General features: G+C 46.1%; 1 protein-coding gene across 4 annotated transcripts in view; it reads right to left on the bottom strand.

Annotated features, from left to right (window-relative positions):
- The window catches only part of DIPK1B (divergent protein kinase domain 1B), a 175,397-nt gene extending 162,813 nt beyond the window's left edge, over positions 1 to 12,584 (bottom strand). Inside the window, exon 1 of one of the 4 annotated variants that reach the window (XM_073559453.1) lies at positions 12,089 to 12,584. In XM_073559453.1, coding sequence (XP_073415554.1) covers positions 12,089 to 12,115 — 27 coding nt within the window. In that variant the 5' untranslated portion in view covers positions 12,116 to 12,584. The other 3 variants (XM_073559455.1, XM_073559452.1, XM_073559454.1) reach the window with 3 other exon arrangements.
- Between the last annotated feature and the right edge of the window lie 7,462 nt (positions 12,585 to 20,046).

The raw sequence follows: 20,046 nt of genomic DNA, 5'->3' as shown, positions 1-20,046 counted from the left end.
GGCCCAGGAGTCCGGGGGCGGTCCTAATCAGTGTTAATTTGCATTAATGTTAATGCAAGGAAGGCGATCAATGAACAGGGCCGCCCACTAACTTGTAAACCCAGTAGGATCACAGTTTTTCCTGAATAAACAATTAGGTTTAAATACTAAATATTTACCCCCCCCCCTCCAAGTACATAGAAACCATGACAGGTTCCCTTGTAAGCCATGCTGTGTGACTTTTTTTTAATCCGAAGGTACATTGTTCAGTATAAAAAGGAGTAAAAAAATGCAGAAGTGAGCCTTTATGCCCCTTTTTCTCTGTCCTTAAAGCCTTTCTAAAAATTGGGTGAGAATTAGTGGAAGCGGGCCTGGGTGCATGAAGAGTATAACAGGGATGGTCAGAAACCAGCAACCAACTGCAAGGCTTGAAGTGCCCTGGTCCAACCCATCATGACTAGGCCAATTCTGTAGACTGAGATACAAGGACACCTGATATGGAAAATCACTATTATTCAGAACCACGTGTCAAAATTCACCAACCAACTAAGCTTCACATGTATCTTGAACCTGGAGTCCATCATCAGGGTAGGTCCTAAGGGGATGGAAAAAAAAAAAAAATCTGCTGCGGGCTCCTATACAAATCCAGCATCGAATCTCGACAAAACTCACATTTTTCATGCAGATTGTGCTGCGCCTTGGACACACATTTCACCCGATGTATTGCAAGGTAAAACCTACAGAGAAAATCTACAGAAATAACCAACATGCTGCAAATTCCGAATCCACACTACAGGCAAAAACAGATCATTTCTGTGCGGCGGAAATTCGTTAAAATCTCATCCACTCTCCTGCAGCTGCATTTTATTCTAAATTTAATAACTTCCTATTCACTTACAGCTAACACATGAATGCAGAAGGGTTTTTTTCCCTTTTGCCAGAAAACTACTGTACTATGGTTTTCTAGAAAATGCGGCGTGTAAAACTACCTTAAAGGGACAGTCTTCCATTCAAATATTCGTACTCCAAAAGGATAGGTGAGGTGAAAAAAACCCCTTATTTTCAGTGCTACCTTGTCTCACCGCTGCTCCGGTATTTTTTGGTTGGCTGTAGGAATGACGCCACATTAACATTGCTGCAGCCAATCACTAAGCTCAGCATCCCTGATAATACAGATGGTACAAGGCACAGTAGTGTTGAGAAACAGAGCTGGACCAGGGGAAGGTGAGGGCTTTTTGCCTCCTTTGATGAGCTTGGAATAATACTCTTTGGGCCCTTGTCAGCACATCCGAGTGCTTGTGGCAGTCGGGGACTACCAGTTTTAGCAGCGTAATCAGTAACAATTATCCCTAACAATTAGTGATAAGCAAGTATACTCATTGCTCGGGTGTCCTCTGAGTATTTTGGCGTGCTCAGAGATTTGGTTTTCCTCGTCTCAGCTGCATGATTTGCGGACTTGTAGACAGGCTGAATACATATGGGAATTCCCTAACAAACAGGCATTCCACACAAGTATTCAAGCTGTCTAGCAGCCACAAATCATGCAGCTGAGATGACGAAAACTAAATCTCCGAGCACGCCAAAATACTCGGAGATCACCCGAGCAACGAGAATACTTGCTCATCACTACTAACAATATAATATTATTGCCCCAACGATACGTGCCCAAAAGGGATCCGATGTCCGGTGAATATTTCCAGCAATTGCACAGCTACATCAGAGGTTCATTCTGAAGAACACGCTCAGCCGTTATCAGGTAGCTCATCATCATCTCACACACATATATTGCAGTTATAGGTGTATATTCTGACAGCTATGCAGTGCATTTATCAATAGACTATAATAGGAGGCATAGCGCGTCCGCCATCACCCCCCGCGGGCGAGCCACACGTTCATCCAAGGTCACGCTTATGATGACCGCATTTACCAAGACAAAAGAAGCAAACGGCAACCCAACACGAGTGACAATGGCTTCCTGATCACTGCTCCGTAAAGCTGCTGAGTGACTTGTTTTATGTGTCGCTTGACCCCCTGCTGTTGGTGGATATCCTTACAGAAGATGACAAGGTGATAAGAAACTTGACGCATGGTAGGTCCGTTTGCTGCTGGCACAACCACACAACAGACAATCCAGCCGCCGTTTAACTGTTCAGATAAAAGGAGGCTTCATACATTTTGTAAAGGCATTAATACAACGCTTGGTTCTGGATATGACCATCTGCAGAACATCGAAACCCAAGACCATTGCATACAAGAGGTCTCGGTAAGAGCAGCAAAATGCAACTTCCAGTCCTGCAATAATGGTCGCGTAATGTGTAGGTGGCTGCAGATGGGAGGCTAATAATATCCCCGCCATACATATATTCACAGACAAAAAAGATGAACATAGACATGTGTCCATCAAGGTCAACCTTTCTCTGGAAAAGCAATGTGGTTTAGAGAAACACCCGGGTTATGGAAGACAACCACACATGGCCAAAGACCGCTGAGGCCAGTGACTAGCTGCAGATACAGCCTGTGACATCTAGAGCCAGTGTAAGTAGTATACTGACAGGGAACAGTGAGGCGCAATGCTGGAGCGAAGAGTTAGTATTATTTCATTATTTTAGTGCTACAGCTGCCTGTAACGCAGGAGCTGAGCCATGCTCCACCTAATTATCTTATGCCTAGCTACAAGACAATTGACTGCAGCAGGAGCTTCTCCCCTCTGTCCTGTCTGTAGAAAGACAAAAGAACCCTAATCTCTGCCCCTTTGGCTAAGCCCAGCGCTACTGGCTGGTCACCTGCCTAAAATAAAACAGTGGAAGAATAATGCATGGCATCTGCAACATTTCCAAAAGACCGCTGGTTTCAGGTTCGTTCACTGCACCGCCATTATCAATTAAAAACCACACAACATCGTTGTTCCCAAGCCTCGGACGTGCACAGCTACAGGGTTTGGTAATGGTGGAAGCTGATAAAGAAAGCACTTGGGTGAAAAGGTCCCACCTCTCCTAAATACACATTAATTCGCCAAATAAACACAAGAAGCAAGGAAGGCGAATATCAGACTTATATTTTACTTTATATAGGTTAAACTTAGTCACCCACATACCGTAATATAAAAAATGGTTACCTGCATCACATACATACAGAAAAATCCCAATCTCCCTGTATGGGACAAAACGGACAATGGACAGTCCACAACAAATGGTCTCACTTCAGTTGAGACCCTAATGACATAGGGTCAGTCCAGGGCCACTCAGCACATGACGGTCAGCTGTGGACTGCCCTTGCAAGAGCGGGAGTCTTTGGGAATGTCATGGGTCAATTTGTTATCAAAGGGACTCTCAGGGCTAACACCTAGACTCCTTCTAAACAGCCAACAGGAGCAACGACGGAGGCATGGGCCATTCATGACTACGCCATTTACAGTACATCATGATTGGGGGAGATTGTTCCCTTTATTACCTATTATTGTCAGTTTTACACTTATTGACTTGACAGGTATGACTTTGTAACTCTGAGTAATGTCATTAGAGTCTCAACTAGTGATGAGCGAGTGGGCTCGTTACTCAAGTTTTCCGAGCATGCTCGGGTGATCTCTGAGTATCTTGGGCGTGCTCGTAGATTATGTTTGTGTCTCCGCAGCTGCATGATTTGCGAGACCGCCTGAACACATGCAGGGATTGCCTGTTTATTAGGGAATCCCCACATGCATTCAAGGCTGTCTAGCAGCCACAAATCATGCAGCTGCGGAGACACAAACATAATCTACGAGCACGCCCAAGATACTCAGAGATCACCCGAGCATGCTCGGAAAACTTGAGTAACGAGCCCACTCGCTCATCACTAGTCTCAACTGAAGTGAGCCCATTTGTCTTGAACTGCCAATTGTCAGTTTTGTCCCATACAGGGAGATTGGGATTCTTCTGTACTTGTGTGTATGTACTTACGTGATGTGGTTGAGCCGTATTTTTTATTTTGTGGTTGACTAATTTTAACCTATGTTGAGTTAAAAAAAAGTTACTGGTAGGTTTTGCCTTCCTTGATCTAATATATATATAAAGCTCAAGTGTATGTATGTATGTATGTGTGTGTGTATGTCCTGGATTGGCATCCGCACCGTCGCAGCTACAGCCACAAAATTTGGCACAGTCACATGTCTGGACCCCGAGAGTGTCCTAGGCTATGTTGTGAGGCGAAATTTTAACCCCGCGCGTTCCAATTCACCAAACAATTTTGCCCCTATCTACATAATGGGGAAAAAGTGTGTGTATCAAGCCCCGCCCCTCATTATGATGTCACACGCTGATGTCATCATAGGTTTCAAGCTCCGCCGCTCATTATGATGTCATAATGGTTGACTATGGGATGGAGGATGTGTGATGGGTATATGGGCACTGGACTATGGGATGGAGGATATGTATGATGGGTATATGGGCACGGGACTATGGGAGGGCGGATATGTATGATGGGTATATGGGCACGGGACTATGGGAGGGCGGATATGTATGATGGGTATATGGGCACGGGATTATGAGATGAAGGATGTGTGATGGGTATATGGGTACTGGACTATGGGATGGAGAATATGTATGACGGGTGTATGGGCACGGGACTATGGGATGGCGGATATGTATGATGGGTATATGGGCACGGGACTATGAGATGAAGGATGTGTGATGGGTATATGGGCACTCGACTATGGGATGGAGGATATGTATGACGGGTGTATGGGCACGGGACTATGGGATGGCGGATATGTATGATGGGTATATGGGCATGGGACTATGGGATGGAGGATGTGTGATGGGTATACGGGCATGGGACTATGGAATGGAGGATGTGTGATGGGTATATGGGCACTCGACTATGGGATGGAGGATAAGTATGATGGGTATATGGGCACGGGCCTATGGGATTGTGGATATGTATGATGGGTATATGTGCACGGGACTATGGGATGGAGGATAATTATAATTTGCTATAACTAACCACAGTTAGTTACTATGCCCGGGCAGCGCCGGGCTCTTCAGCTAGTCCTTTATAATGATCGACTCTGCTAAAATATGAAAAAAAAGAACTTTGATGGTATGTGCACACATGTAAAATAATTCATCTGAATGGAGTTTGTTAAAATCAATGCCCATCCTGCAAAAACAAAACCCAGTCATAGAGACAGAGCGAGTATATCACCTCCAGGTGTTAGATGGATTGCCAGTACTTTGAAGGGAATCTGTCACGCTATTTTTTGCCCATCAGCTGCCAGCACTGACATCAGGGGCTTATCTACAGCATTCTGTAATGCTGTAGATAAGATAAGCCCCCGATGTAACCTGAAAGATAGGAAAAAGGAGTTAGATTGTACTCACTTAGGGGCGGTCTGGTCTTGGTCCGATGGGTGTTGCGGTCCGGCGCCTCCCTTCTTCTAACAGTGACGTCTTCTTCTTTGCTGCCTGTTGTGGCTCCTGTGCAGGCACAATGCTCTGCCCTGGCGAGGGCAGAGCAGAATACTGCAGTGCGCAGGCGCCGGACCTCTCCCATCACCTGCGCACTGTAGGACTCTACAGAGCAGTGCGACTGCGCAGGAGCCACGACAGGCAGCAAAGAAGAGGACGTCACCGTTAGAAGATGGAGGCGCTGGACGGGACCGCGACACCCACCGGACCAGACCGAACGCCAGGGTGAGTATAATCTAACTCTTTTTCTTCTCTTTGAGGTTACATCGAGGGCTTATCTAAAGCAATACAGAATGCTGAAGATAAGCCCCTGATGGCGGTGTCCGCAGCTTATAGTCCAAAAATAGGGTGACAGATTCACTTTAAGGCTTTTGGGCACCAAACAGAGGCAGAGTTTAGACCACCTAGCACCTTATCTCAGAGAATAAAGTGCTAACATAATAATATGGTACATTCATTATTAATGGTAAATTTAGTAATACATTATAGTAGAATACAGCAGGTGAAATACGTATTGAACACGTCACCAATTTTCTAAGTAAATATATTATAATAAAGCTCAAGTGTGTGTATGTATGTATGTCCGGGATTGGCATCTGCACCGTCACAGCTACAGCCATAAAATTTGGCACAGTCACGTCTGGACCCCAAGAGCGTCCTAGGCTATTTTGTGAGGCGAAATTTTAACCCCGCGCGTTCCAATTCACCAAACAATTTTGCCCCTATCTAGATAATGGGGAAAAAGTGTGTGTATCAAGCCACGCCCCTCATTATGATGTCATAATGGTTGCCATGGCGACGCTGATGTCATCATAGGTTGGAAGCCCCGCCGCTCATTATGATGTCATAATGGTTGACTATGGGATGGAGGATGTGTGATGGGTATATATGAGCACTGGACTATGGGATGGAGGATATGTATGACGGGTATATGGGCACTGGACTATGGGATGGAGGATATGTATGACGGGTTTATGGGCACGGGACTATGGGATAAAGAATGTGTGATGGGTATATGGGCACTGGACTATGGGATGGAGGATATGTATGATGGGTATATGGGCATGGGACTATGAGATGAAGGATGTGTGATGGGTATATGGGCACTCGACTATGGGATGGCGAATATGTACTGTATGATGGGTATATGGGCATGGGACTATGGGATGGAGGATGTGTGATGGGTATATGGGCATGGGACTATGGGATGGAGGATGTGTGATGGGTATATGGGCACTCGACTATGGGATGGAGGATAGGTATGTTGGGTATATGGGCACAGGACTATGGGATGGAGGATAATTATAATTTGTTATAACTATCCACAGTTAGTTACTATGCCCGGGCAGCGCCGAGCTCTTCAGCTAGTATATTTATAAAGGTGCTACTGACATAAAATTCTCACCAGATATCAGTAACAACCAATCACACCAAGCAAAGAAATCAAACCATAAATGTCCATAAATTAGGTTATGTGTAATAATGAGAAATGACACATGGAAACAGTATTAAACACTTACTGAAATGTAAAACTTCATACAAAAGCCTTTGTTGGTGATGAAGCTTCAAGACGCCTCCTGTATGGAGAAACTAGTCGCATGCATTGCTCAGGTGTGATTTCGTCCCATTCTTCTACACAAACACTCTTCACAGCCTGAAGGTCCTGTGGGCTCCTTCTATGGACTCTGAGCTTTAGTTCCTTCCATACATTTTGTCTTGTATTCAGGTCCGGTGATTGGCTGGGCCATTTTAGCGGCTTTATTTTCTCTCTATGAAACCAATGGAGAGTATCCTTAGTGGTGTGTTTGGGATCATTGTCTTGCTGAAGTGTCCACCCTCATTTCATCTTTACCATCCTAGTAGACGGCAGCAGATTTTTATCTAGAATGTCTTGGTATATTAGTCCATTCATCTTTTTTCAATTATACAAAGTTTGCCAGTGCCATATGCTGAAAAACTGCCCCACACCATGAGGTTTCCATCTCCAAACTTCACTGTTGGTATGGTGTTTTTGGGGTGATATGCATTGCATTTTGGCCTCCAAACTTGGTGTTTATTATGGCAACCGAAGAGTTCAATTTTGATCTCATCTGAGCAGACTATATTCTCCCAGTATTTCACAAACTTGTCTAAATGTTGTTGAGTAAACTTTAAACCCGCCTGAAGATTCTTTTTGTTAAGCAATGGAGTCTTGCATGGTGAGCGTGTATACAGGCCATGGAAGTTGAGTGCATTACTTATTATTTTCTTTTACATAAATGTACCTGCAGGTCTTTCTGCAGCTCTCCACAGGTGGTTCTTCACTTTTATGCAACTCTTCTTATAATTCTTTTCACATCTCTGTCTGAAATCTTGCGGGGAGCACCTTGTCGTTGATGGTTTATTATGATTATTCACCGCGTTCCCATGAGCGCACTACTAAAGAGCAATGATTACTCACTGCCCTCCACGCACATAGTCCCTGCGTGGAGAGCAGTGAGTATTCCGGCAGCTGTCCTTCAGCTTGTAAGGAGTGCATGACATCCCTGCCACGCGCTGTTTACAAGCATAAAGCAGCTGCTGGCACTGGAACAAGACGCTGCGAGGGAGCACCAGGAAGGTAAGTGTAATGTTGTTTTTATTTTTTTTTTCTGATGGGGCCATGCATACCAGGACGGAGATGAGGCCCATCATACCAGGATAAGGATGGGGCTATGCATACCAGGACTGAGATGGGGGTCCTGCATACCAGGATAGGGATGAGGGCACCATTCCCATCAGGATGAGGGGGGCCATTCATACCAGGCTAGGGATAAGGGGGACATGCCTACCAGGATAGAGATGAGGGGCCCTTGCCTACAAGGATGAGGAGACCATTCATACCAGGATGGGAATGAGGAGGTCATGCATACTAGGATAGGGATGAGGGGGCCATGCACACCAGGAAGGGGATTAGATGGCCATTCATTCCAGGATAAGGATGAGGGATGAGGGGGCCCATGCACACCAGGATGGGGGAGCACATTCATGCCAGGATAGAGATGAGGGGCACATACACACCAGAGTGGGGATTAGATGACCATTCATTCCAGGATAAGGCCGGGTTCTCACTGTGCTATGGCACTCCGGTATAACGCGGTGTAACACAGTCCGTTAACGCTGCTATACACCACCATTATGTGGCGCATCGCAACGTATGCCGTAAAGCGGCACGCGTTTGCGATGTGCCGTTAAGCACTGACGGAGCCTCGGACGCGGGCTTCAGCGTCTGAGGCTCCGTAACAGCTAGCGCTGATGATTCATCAGCGCTAGCGGTATAGCATGTCACCGCTAGCGCTGATGAATCATCAGCGCTAGCGGTATAGCATAACGCAATATCGCGTTATGCTATAGCGTTAACGCGGCTCGTCAACACTATGCGTTGATAGGGCTGGTTATCGCTATGTGAACCTGGCCTAAGGATGAGGGATGAGGGGGACATGCACACCAGAATGGGGATGAGAGGGGCCATACATTCCAGGTTAAGAACGAGGGGGCACATGCACACCAGAATGACGATGAGGGGGCCATGCATACCAGGATGGGGGGGACCATGCATGCCAGGATAGGGATGAGGGGACCATGCTTTCCGGGATGAGGATGAAGGGGCCATGCATGCCAGGATGAGGATGAAGGGGCCATGCATGCCAGGATAGGGATGAGGGGGCCATGCATGCCAGGATAGGGATGAGGGGGCCATGCATGCCAGGATAGGGATGAGGGGGCCATGCATGCCAGGATAGGGATGAGGGGGCCATGCATACTAGGATAAGGGATATTAAGTACAGAACTGACCACATTTTTTGCTTCAATTTTTTTTTCTCATTTCCTCCTCTAAAATCTTGATGTGTCTTATGGTCGGGTGCGTCTTAGTCCAAAAAAATACAGTACTTAAAAAATTGGTGACGTAATCAAAACTTATTTCACCCCTGTACATGTCAAAATAGAATATAATAGAAGTATATAGGTCTTTGAGGTTCTAATAAGACATATCCAAGATGAGCAAACGGTCATCAATGAGAACTTCCATAAATTACAACAGAAAAAAATAACTAAAACTAGGACTAAATATAAAGCAGATTTCTAGGTACATTGATTAAGTGTCCGTTTACAGCGTAGAGCCAATAGCATCCTGGCAATTCTAGTAGGAAGCCAAGAGGCGTCCTTCCCCCACTAATGCAAAGAGATGTACAGCAAAGCTAAGCATCCATCCAGTTGGTTTCCGTTGTTAATCTTACTAATAGATAAATCTATTTATCTATAGTAATTACTATATTTATTTCACCTTTATTAAAAGGGACATAACCAGCCAAATCAACAGTTACTCCTAAGTAGGCCTAATAGAAAATGTAAATTGTACCCCCTTCTTATTGTGGTCTCTCCAGGACATAACACTTCACTTCCCTTTCTGATATTTTGTGGAGAAGGATGGCATGACCCTCAGCCTGCTTTCCTGAGTTTTCTCCTTCTCCTTTTCTCAAACCTTGATGGGAGCCATTCATAGGTTTACAAAGTCCATGAAGAACATGGGGAGCAATTAAAATAAAAGTCCCCCCATGTTCTAAGAACCCATCACAATACTAGAGATTGTTTTTTTGTTTTCTATGATCCTTATATATTTAACAAATAAGCCATCACATCCAGAATACTACGGTAATCACCTACTGTAGAAAAGGAGGTTCATCTACAATGTAACCAGCTGAACTTGGGCTCGGAGGACAATTCTAATGCACATTTAGATGACACGTCTACAAGGAACCTTCTATATAAGCTTCAGATAACAAGGCTGCCCTACAAAAACCACCAAGAATGAGAAGACGGCATTACCATGACATAATGCCAAGTAAACAGTCAATGATCTTAACTAACAAAGGTCTTCAACTCTTCTCCGGGGACCAGGAACCGAAAGTACATTAATATCTGCCTGTGATTTCTTCAACTTTCCTCTTTCATTATTCATGAGGAGGATATTGAATGTAACTACAGTTCAGTTTCCTCCGCTTAACCCCTTATTGCCAAGGCAGGTGGCTGCTGCTCTGTAGACTCCAGAGGCAAACATCACGAGCAGATAGAAAATGGACTGAAGCAAAACTGCATGGTATCTATAAAACCAGGCCACCGGCATCGAGCCACCAACAGATCACGCCTCGCATTAGTAACCCTGGGAGGGTAATCAGACCTGAGTGTAGGAACATTTTTCTGTATAGGATGTGACCACAGTTACTTTATTCTATCATCTTAATGACCAAGAATTCCCTGATGATACGTGAAGCCCCACACAGCATTGTCCATCCAAGTAGGTGGTAAAAGCAAATAACAGCAGTCCTGTAATCAGAAGATTATAAGATGGTCAGGAGTCACGCGTGGTCACTAGTAGGATGTGTTACAGGTGACGGAGCTGGGCTACTTACTTGGAGTCCTTTGGAAAGTGGGCAGAACAGGACCATATGGACGAAGCGTCTTAGCTTTCTCATCCTCCTAATTCATGGGAGCTAGTCCGGGGCTAGGAAGGTTTAGTGTGCAGGTGCCCTGAAGGAGACGATCACTGAGAATATGTCACGTTATCCATCCAGGCTTCAATGTTCCTTGTATTGAACGTCAAATCTCTGAGTAAATACTTTACTTGTAGGAAGGATGTCCTCATTGACCATTCAAGTGACCCATTAGATTAGGATCCGGTGTCCACTTGCTGTCTTTAGGTCCTATTTGGACACCTAGATGAGCCCCTCCAGGTCACATAGGGGGACACATTCCAGACTGAGCCGTCAGGTTGTCTCACCCTTGCCTTGTCCAGGAGGCAGTGTAGTAATGATAGTCACCAGGAGGCTGGCAGGATGCCGTCCACACAAAGGGGGCAGCTTCTCCCAGTGCCAAGAGGGACTGCTGATCTCCGGCTAGCTGGGGCTCCGTCACTTCCCACCACGGAATTATTGTTCTTTTCAATGCTGCCACAAAGGAGTCATTTTCTTCTCATTCAGCCTGAGGGTCACTAAATTTCCAGAACATCACACTAGGGTCTGCGCCTCTCTCTGGTGCTGACTGCAGGCTCCATGCACCTCCCTGTAATGAATGCACCCCAGCCAAAAGGAAAAGCTAAATGCCAAGCACAGACCTCTAGACGAGGGCACCCCAATGCTCTGCTACATCGTCCCCCTGGATCAGTCACCCAGGTCCCCGATAGTGTCACATTACAGGCTGGGCACAGATTCCCAATGATTGCCCCCTACCAGAGCCAGCTCTGCTCACTCCTAGCCCCTGTAGGGGTCTCCTAGTCTTGCAGGACACCCCGTCATTGCTCCCAGTGGGGTCTAGAGGGGCTTCATTCACCCCTAAAATTCTATCCTATGGCTCCTCTCAGCCTTGGAGCGCTCCTCAGATTACGTGGGATGCCACCCGATACCTGGCAGGTCAGTACACCCCATCACATAGCTGCTGTGCCAGGAGACCACCATTTAGCTCCCTGACCTCTCAGGACACCCCATAACATGTGGGCTCCCAGTCACACGCAGACATGACACCTGTTTCCTCTGGTCCCTCGGTGCACGCTCCCCACCCTCAATGTCCCTATGTGATTTCCTATGCAGCCCTCAGTACTTCTGCAGCCCCCTGTTCCCCCCACACACGAGGCGCCCCCTGACGTGCCTCCTCACCTGACAGCCCCCCGGGACGCCCGTCATTGGCTCAGCGCTCCCCGGGCCATGGTGGCAGCCCCCTCCCCGGCGCCGCTCGTCGCCCCCTCTCCGCCTCCTCTGACGGCTGATAATGATGTCAGTGCTCGGCCTGGAGCCGCAGTCCTGTGGCTTCTCAGCGCCGGTACCCGGCTGTCCTGCCCGGCCGTGTGCTCGCTGCCCCGGACCAGTCACCAGACCGCTGCTGCTGCTGCTGCTGCTTCTCCTTAAAGCGGAGCTCCGGCTTCGAGGATTATTTGTCCGCCGACGCAAAATTCAGCAGCACGGAGAGGGGGAGCCTGGAGCAGGTGCAGCCGCGGGAGGGTGGGAGGCAGCGATTCATTATTAACCTCCCCCTTAGTCATCATCCAGGCTGAGCCTCAGCTGCTGCAGCTCCTCTTCGCTGATGTGAACCTGTCACACACAACGCCTGTAATCGCTCCATTCCTATACGTCTAGTCTCTGCAGCTGCTGCACAACCTCTTTTGAGCATGCTGGATTCATATTCTGCCATATTGGAAGGGGCTGCACAGCAGATAAGTGCCCCCTGTCCTATACTCCGTGGTTTCCTAGGTAACCTGGCAGCAGGGGCTGATACATTGCTGCAGTGCCCCCTGTATGTGGTCACTGCACATTACCAGCTATTACTTGTCCCCCAGTATAGTGATTAGGGCTCATACCCAGATGTGAGAAAAAAAGCCGTCCAATTTCTGGACCGAAAAGACGAACCAGTGTCATGCGATTTCTGTGTGACATCCGTATGACATGCGTATGCAATCTCTATTCAATGCGATTTTGACACGAGCTTTTACATACAGCCGTTCTCTGTCCTTTACACATCGTTTTAAAACAAAATATTCTTTAACCCCTTCACCCCCAAGGGTGGTTTGCACGTTAATGACCGGGCCAATTTTTACAATTCTGACCACTATCCCTTTATGAGGTCATAACTCTGGAACGCTTCCATGGATCCCGGTGATTCTGACAATGTTTTCTCGTGACATATTGTACTTCATGTTAGTGGTAAAATTTCATTCAAATAACTTGCGTTTATTTGTGAGAAAAACGGAAATTTGGCGAAAATGTTGAAAATTTCGCAATTTTCCAACTTTGAATTTTTATGCCCTTAAATCACAGAGATACGGCACACAAAATACTTAATAAATAACATTTCCCACATGTTTACTTTACATCAGCACAATTTTGGAACCAAAATTTTTTTTTGTTAGGAAGTTATAAGGGTTAAAAGTTGACCAGCGATTTCTCATTTTTACAACACCATTTTATTTTTACGGACCACGTCACATTTGAAGCCACTTTGAGGGGTCTATATGATAGAAAATACCCAAAAGTGACACCATTCTAAAAACTGCACCCCTTAAGGTGCTCAAAACCACATTCAAGAAGTTTATTAACCCTTTAGGTGCGTCACAGGAATTTTTTGAATATTTAAAAAAAATGAACATCTAACTTTTTTTCATAAAAAAAATACTTCAGGTTCAATTTTTTTTATTTTACCAAGGGTAACAGGAGAAATTGGACTGCAAAAGTTATTGTGCAATTTGTCCTGAGTACGCAGATACCTGATATGTGGGGGGGAACCACTGTTTCGGTGCATGGCAGAGCTCAGAATGGAAGGAGCGCCGTTTGACTTTTTCAATGCAAAATTGGCTGGAATTCAGATTGGACGCCATGTCACGTTTGGAGAGCCCCTGATGTACCTAAACAGTGGAAACCCCCCACAAATGACACCATTTTGGAAACTAGACCCCCTAAGGAACTTATCTATATGTGTGGTGAGAACTTTGAACCCACAAGGGCTTTACAGAAGTTTATAACATAAAGCCATACAATTAAAAAATCATATTTTTTCCACAAAAATGATCTTTTCACCCTCAATTCTTATTTTTCCAAGGGTAACAGGACCCTAAAAGTTATTGTGCAATTTGTCCTGAGTACGCTGATACCCCACATGTGGGGGTAAACCACTATTTGGGCGCATGGCAGAGCTCGGAAGGGAAGCAGCGCCATTTGACGTTTTTGGCTGGAATTGAGATCGGACACCATGTCGCGTTTGGAAAGCTCCTGATGTACCAAAACAGTGGAAACCCCCCACAAATGACACCATTTTGGAAACTAGACCCCCTAAGGAACTTATCTAGATGTGTGGTGAGCACTTTGACCCCCCCAGTGCTTCACAGAAGTTTATAATGCCCGGGCGTGAAAATAAATAATTCGTATTTTTTCCACAAACATGATCTTTTAGTCACCATTTTTTTATTTTCCCAAGGGTAACAGGAGAAATTGGACCCCAAAAGTTGTCCAATTTGTCCTGAGTATGCTGATACCCCATATGTTGGAGAAAACTACTGTATGGACACACGTCGGGGCTCGGAAGGGAAGTAGTGACGTTTTGGAATGCAGACTTTGATGGAATGGTCTGTGGGTGTCATGTTGCCTTTGGAGAGCCCCTAATGTACCTAAACAGTGGAAACCCCCCACAAATGACACCATTTTGTAAACTAGACCCCCCAAGGAACTTATCTAGATGTGTGGTGAGCACTTTGAACCCCCCATGTTTTCCACAAACATGATCTTTTAGTCACCATTTTTTTATTTTCCCAAGGGTACCATCAGAAATTGGACCCCAAAAGTTGTTGTCCAATTTGTCCTGAGTATGCTGATACCCCATATGTGGGAGAATATAATGCAGCCCCCCATAGAGTATTCTGTAGCCCCCTCATATAGTAATAAGTAGCCCCCCAGAATATAATGTAGTCCCCTGAGAGAATAATGCAGCCCCACCACAGAATATAATGCAGCCCCCCATAGAGTATACTGTAGTCCCCTCATATAGTACGATGTAGCCCCCCAGAATATAATGTAGTCCCCTGAGTGCAGTCCCCCCACAGAATATAATGTAGCCCCCTCAAAGTATAATGCATCCCCTCTCCACTCCCATCATTGTCCTCATTACCACCTCCATCATCGCCTTCTCCCGCACCACCCCTATCATTCTCCACCACCACTGCCCATTCCACCACCTCAAGCATTGCCTCCTCCCCACCACATCATTGTCCCTTTCATCACCTCCTTCATTGCCTCCCCCACCACCATTGCCCATTCATCACCTCCATCATTGCCTCCCCCCACCGCCATCATTGTCCATCACCTCCATCATTGCCTCCCCCCACAACCATTGCATATCACCTCCATTGTGAAGGGTTAAAACAAAAATCAGAGCTGAAGTTTCGTTTTCTCCATTCTCTAAAGGTTTCGTTTCTCCATTTTTGTTGCTGTAAGATAAATTTTTGTAATTGGGATGAAAAGTTCAGGTTATCATGAAACCAGACTGTTCCTCATCAGGTGCAAGATATGGGACCTGGGGATATATTACTCTGAAGAATATGCTATTATACTACTTTCTATGCTATATAAATACGGATTATTTATGCAGTTTCCAGTTTTCTTGCAATTTTATTGGCTTATAAAGTGAAATGATGCTATTGGTAGTTGAGAACTTTTCATAATTAAGCAAAATATTATAAAAGAAGTGACTAAAATAAAGGGGACTAGTGATCTGTCTTGATCCTCCCGTACAGAGACCCCTATCTCCGTGTGGTCATTTGAGTTGCTAGCAACACTCTGTGGAATAATTTGGAAATCACTGGATCAACCGTGAAGGGTTAATTTAACCCTCTCCCTATCACCATCATTGCCTCCCCCACCATCATTGCCTATCACTTCCATCATTGCCTCCCCCCAACATCATTGCCCATCACCTCCATCATTGCCTCCCCCCACCATTATTGTCCATCACCTCCATCATTGCCTCCCCCACACCATCATTGCCCATCACCTCCATCATTGCCCTTCCCCACCACCCCTCTCTCTCACACACACAAAGCACCGCATCACTCTCTCACACACACAAAGCACTGCACCACATACACGCAGGCACTCAGACACACAGCACAGCTCACCTCCCCGCAGCAGCAGCACATCCTGGCAGCGTCTTCCTCGCCGGCAGCTTTCTGTCTGAGACAGCGCTCTGGATGATGACATCATCCATTTGGGCTGTCTTAGACAGGAAGAGCCGTGCAGGAAGCAGGACGCCGGGATGTGCTGCACTATGTGTCTGTGTGCCTGCCTGCGTGTGTGTGTGGTGCGGTGCTTTGTGTGTGTGTGTGGTGCGGTGGTGGGGCTTTACATGCGGGCAGTGTTAGCTGCAGCCTGCGACTAATGCTGCCCGCTATTAAAGAGAAATGGTATTCACTCCTCTCCACGCCCATAGGGGTGTGGGGAAGCGTGAATATTCATTTTGCTTTAGCAGCGGGGACAAGATCCTGTCTCCAGCTGCTGCTACGCTGTCACAGGGAGGGCCCCTTTGACTCAGGGGCCCTATAGCCACTGGCTTGGGGCCCTTGGAGCAGTGGGGGCCCTAGGCAGCTGCTGGCCAGTATGCCAGCAGGTGTCAGTGCATGGGCCCACCGGAGAATCCTCCAGTTCTCCGGTGGGCCAGTCCGAGCCTGGCTCTCAGCCGCCCCAGAAAGGGCGCATCTCTAAGATGCACCAATTCTGGCACAACACAGGCACAGGTTCTGTAGCACCACAATATTGCAATCCTTGTCTGCTCAACATGTGAGGCAACCAGACATACTGTGTAGCCCCGGCCTAAAACATCTGCACTGCAGATGTGAATCGTGTTTCAGTCCACTCATACATTTTCCATTCTTATAGTTTTAAGGCCTTTATAACTGAAAGTGTCCCAGATTTTGTACTTGTAATCACCTCTGCAAAGATATGCTCACCTTCAGTATCTGATAAGCTCTGCAGGTATCACAACTGCTGACTTCAGCAGGAATTTCATCTGAATGGGTAAAACGCAAAGTAAAAATTCTGTCTAAATCCTGAAATGGTGAATACCAGAGTCCTGCTTAAGGATGACTCACTTGGCATCATTGAAAGTGGCATTTTGCCCAGAACTGAAACTATTCACTGTATATTTCAGATGCTCCACAGCATGTCAAGTGCTTTAGTGGGAAGAGATTTCACACAGTCCAGGGACGAGATAGGACCAATTCGGTCATCTCCAGTCAGATTTCCAGCTCACACATTTTTCTACCTTGTGTCACCCCTAAGTCCTCCTAATGTAAGCTCTTGTGATCAGGACCCTCCCTCCTCTCTCTTCATATATCAGAGGTGTCAAATTCAAGACCTGCCAGAGCAGAGTAAAAGTGTGCGCCAGAGCTCAAAATCTCAGCTGGTACCCGCCTCCTATGCTGGCACCACTGACTGCATTCTGTGTTAACACAAACAGTGCTTAGCAGCGGGGGGCAGAGCCAGGAAGAGGAACAGGTGAATCACAAAAAGTAAATACAATCAGCCAGCACAAAAAGTCTACGCAATAAGCAGCACCAGAGGCGTAGCTAGGGGTTCAGCTCAGGGGGAGTGAAACATCTGAGTGAGCCCCTAACAGGAGGACATATCATTTGTGCAAGCTGCACGACCGCACATGGGCGCAAGAGGTAAGGGGGCCCATTTCTACCTCCAAAGAAGGTTCAATTTTCCATTTTTAGGAGCTCTTGGGCTGCACAGGGATCATATATTGTTCTTGCACAGGGACCCTTTCTGTCTGTGTCCGCCTGTGGCCCCTAACCAGGTAATCATGATTATAACTATGGTGCTTTAGGGGAACCTCAGGAGATGACCGCCCTGTTATTGAAAATAAAAGTCTGTACAAAGACCAGCACTGATATAACCGCCTTATGGTGACATATAGTGGTACATTGGCGGACACTGACAGCTTGGGGCCCCTGTGCAAGAAATGTGTCTGGTCCCCCCTCCTTTTATGGCGTCAAAGCTACGTGTGTGTGTGTGTATATATATATATATATATATATATATATATATATATATATATGAACAACGACAAAGCAAAGTCCAGCAATAACGTGAGCAATCCAGGATGCTGTTAAAAAATTTTTTCTTTCTTTTTATTCATAAATCCATTAAAATGCAATGGTCCAAGCAGTTCAAAACAGCAATAACGCAGGAAAGTAGTGCTTCTTCACGGTCCAGAATCTGGACCGTGAAGAAGGCGGGTTCTACCGCTGAAACGCGTAGTCCTATCTGCACTACTTTCCTGCGTTATTGCTGTTTTGAACTGCTTGGACCATTGCATTTTAATGGATTTATGAATAAAAAGAAAGAAAAAATTTTTTAACAGCATCCTGGATTGCGCACGTTATTGCTGGACTTTGCTTTGTCGTTGTTCACATTTGTATGGATGGACTCCTACATCCAGATCCGGGCACAACGGAGTTAACCAGGTCAGCTGAGGTTCCAGGTGGTTCACAGGAGTGAGCTGGTCTACATTGTTGGATATATATATATATATATATATATATACAGTATATATATTGATATTATATAGCCACACAAACACATACATGTATATTTATATTACATAGTCTCCTTTATTATATATTTATATTGCTGTCCCTTACACAGTGCCCTCTGTTGTTATGTACAGTACCCTCCCTTGCATATTGAATTATATAGAGCCCTGTTTTTTATTACATACCGTCCTATCTTGTTAGCTGTATAATGCAATGATGGCTGATGGAGCATGGGAAAGCTTCCTTTCTAATGGAGGAGCTGATGGACTGGTAGTTTGGTCACCGACTCCTCGATCAGCAGTCATTTTATATCTAAAAAGAGAGGGGACTATGTAATAAAAGAGGGCACTGTAAACAACAAAATTAACAAGAATACACTATATAAGAGACAGCTCTATACATAACAGCAGAGGAAGCTATGTAATAAGGGACGGTACCATATATAACTAGAGAGGATAGTACATAATAAGGGATGGTGTTATACATAATAAAATAGGAAACTGTAACTAAGGATGGTGTTATACAGAATTAGTGAGTACGCTATATACTAAGGGACTGTGCTAGACATAGTGAGTACACTATATAGTAAGAGACTGTGTTATACATAATAAGCGATAATGTCTTCCTTCACCTCCCCCTGTTCCTAAGGCCATTATAAGTCCCCTTCCTCCCATCCCAATCCCCCACACCCCTCATTGTCCTCCTCCCCTCGCATTCCATTATTGTCCTCTCCCCCACCCCATCATTGCCTTCTTCACCACCTCCATCATTTTCTTCTCCCCCACCACTATCTTTGCTTTCTCCCCCACCACTCCCATCATTGCCCATTCCACCACCTCCATCATTTCCTCCTCCTCCACCACCCCCATTTATTGCCCTTTCCACCACCACCATCATTGCATTCTCCCCCACCACCCCATCATCATTTCTTTTTCCCCCACCACCCCATCATTGCCCTCTCCATCACCCCCATCATTGCCTTCTCCCCATCACCCCCATCATTGCATTCTCCCCATCACTCCCATCATTGCCTTCTCCTTCACCCCATCACTGCCTTCTCCCCATCACTCCCATCATTGCCTGCTCCATCACCCCATCACTCCCATCATTGCCTGCTCCATCACCCCATCACTCCCATCATTGCCTTCTCCATCACCCCATCACTGCCTTCTCCCTATCACTCCCATCATTGCCTGCTCCATCACCCCATCACTCCCATCATTGGTTTCTCCTCATCACTCCCATCATTGCCTGCTCCATCACCCCCATCCTTGCCTGCTCCATCAACCATCACTCGCATCATTGCCTGCTCCATCACCCCATCACTCCCATCATTCTCTTCTCCCCATCACTCCCATCATTGCCTTCTCCATCACCCCATCAATGCCTTCTCCCCATCACTCCCATCATTGCCTGCTCTATCACCCCATCACTCCCTGCTCCATCACCCCCATCAATGCCTGCTCCATCACCCCATCACTCCAATCATTGCCTGCTCCATCACCCCATCATTGCCTTCTCCCCATCACTCCCATCATT

This window comes from Dendrobates tinctorius, unplaced genomic scaffold, assembly GCF_039654945.1.
Source record: "Dendrobates tinctorius isolate UK_male_01 unplaced genomic scaffold, ASM3965494v1 ptg000013l, whole genome shotgun sequence".
Lineage (NCBI taxonomy): Eukaryota > Metazoa > Chordata > Amphibia > Anura > Dendrobatidae > Dendrobates > Dendrobates tinctorius.
Note: the sequence above shows the minus strand (reverse complement) of the source record. Positions and strands in the feature narration are given on the sequence as shown.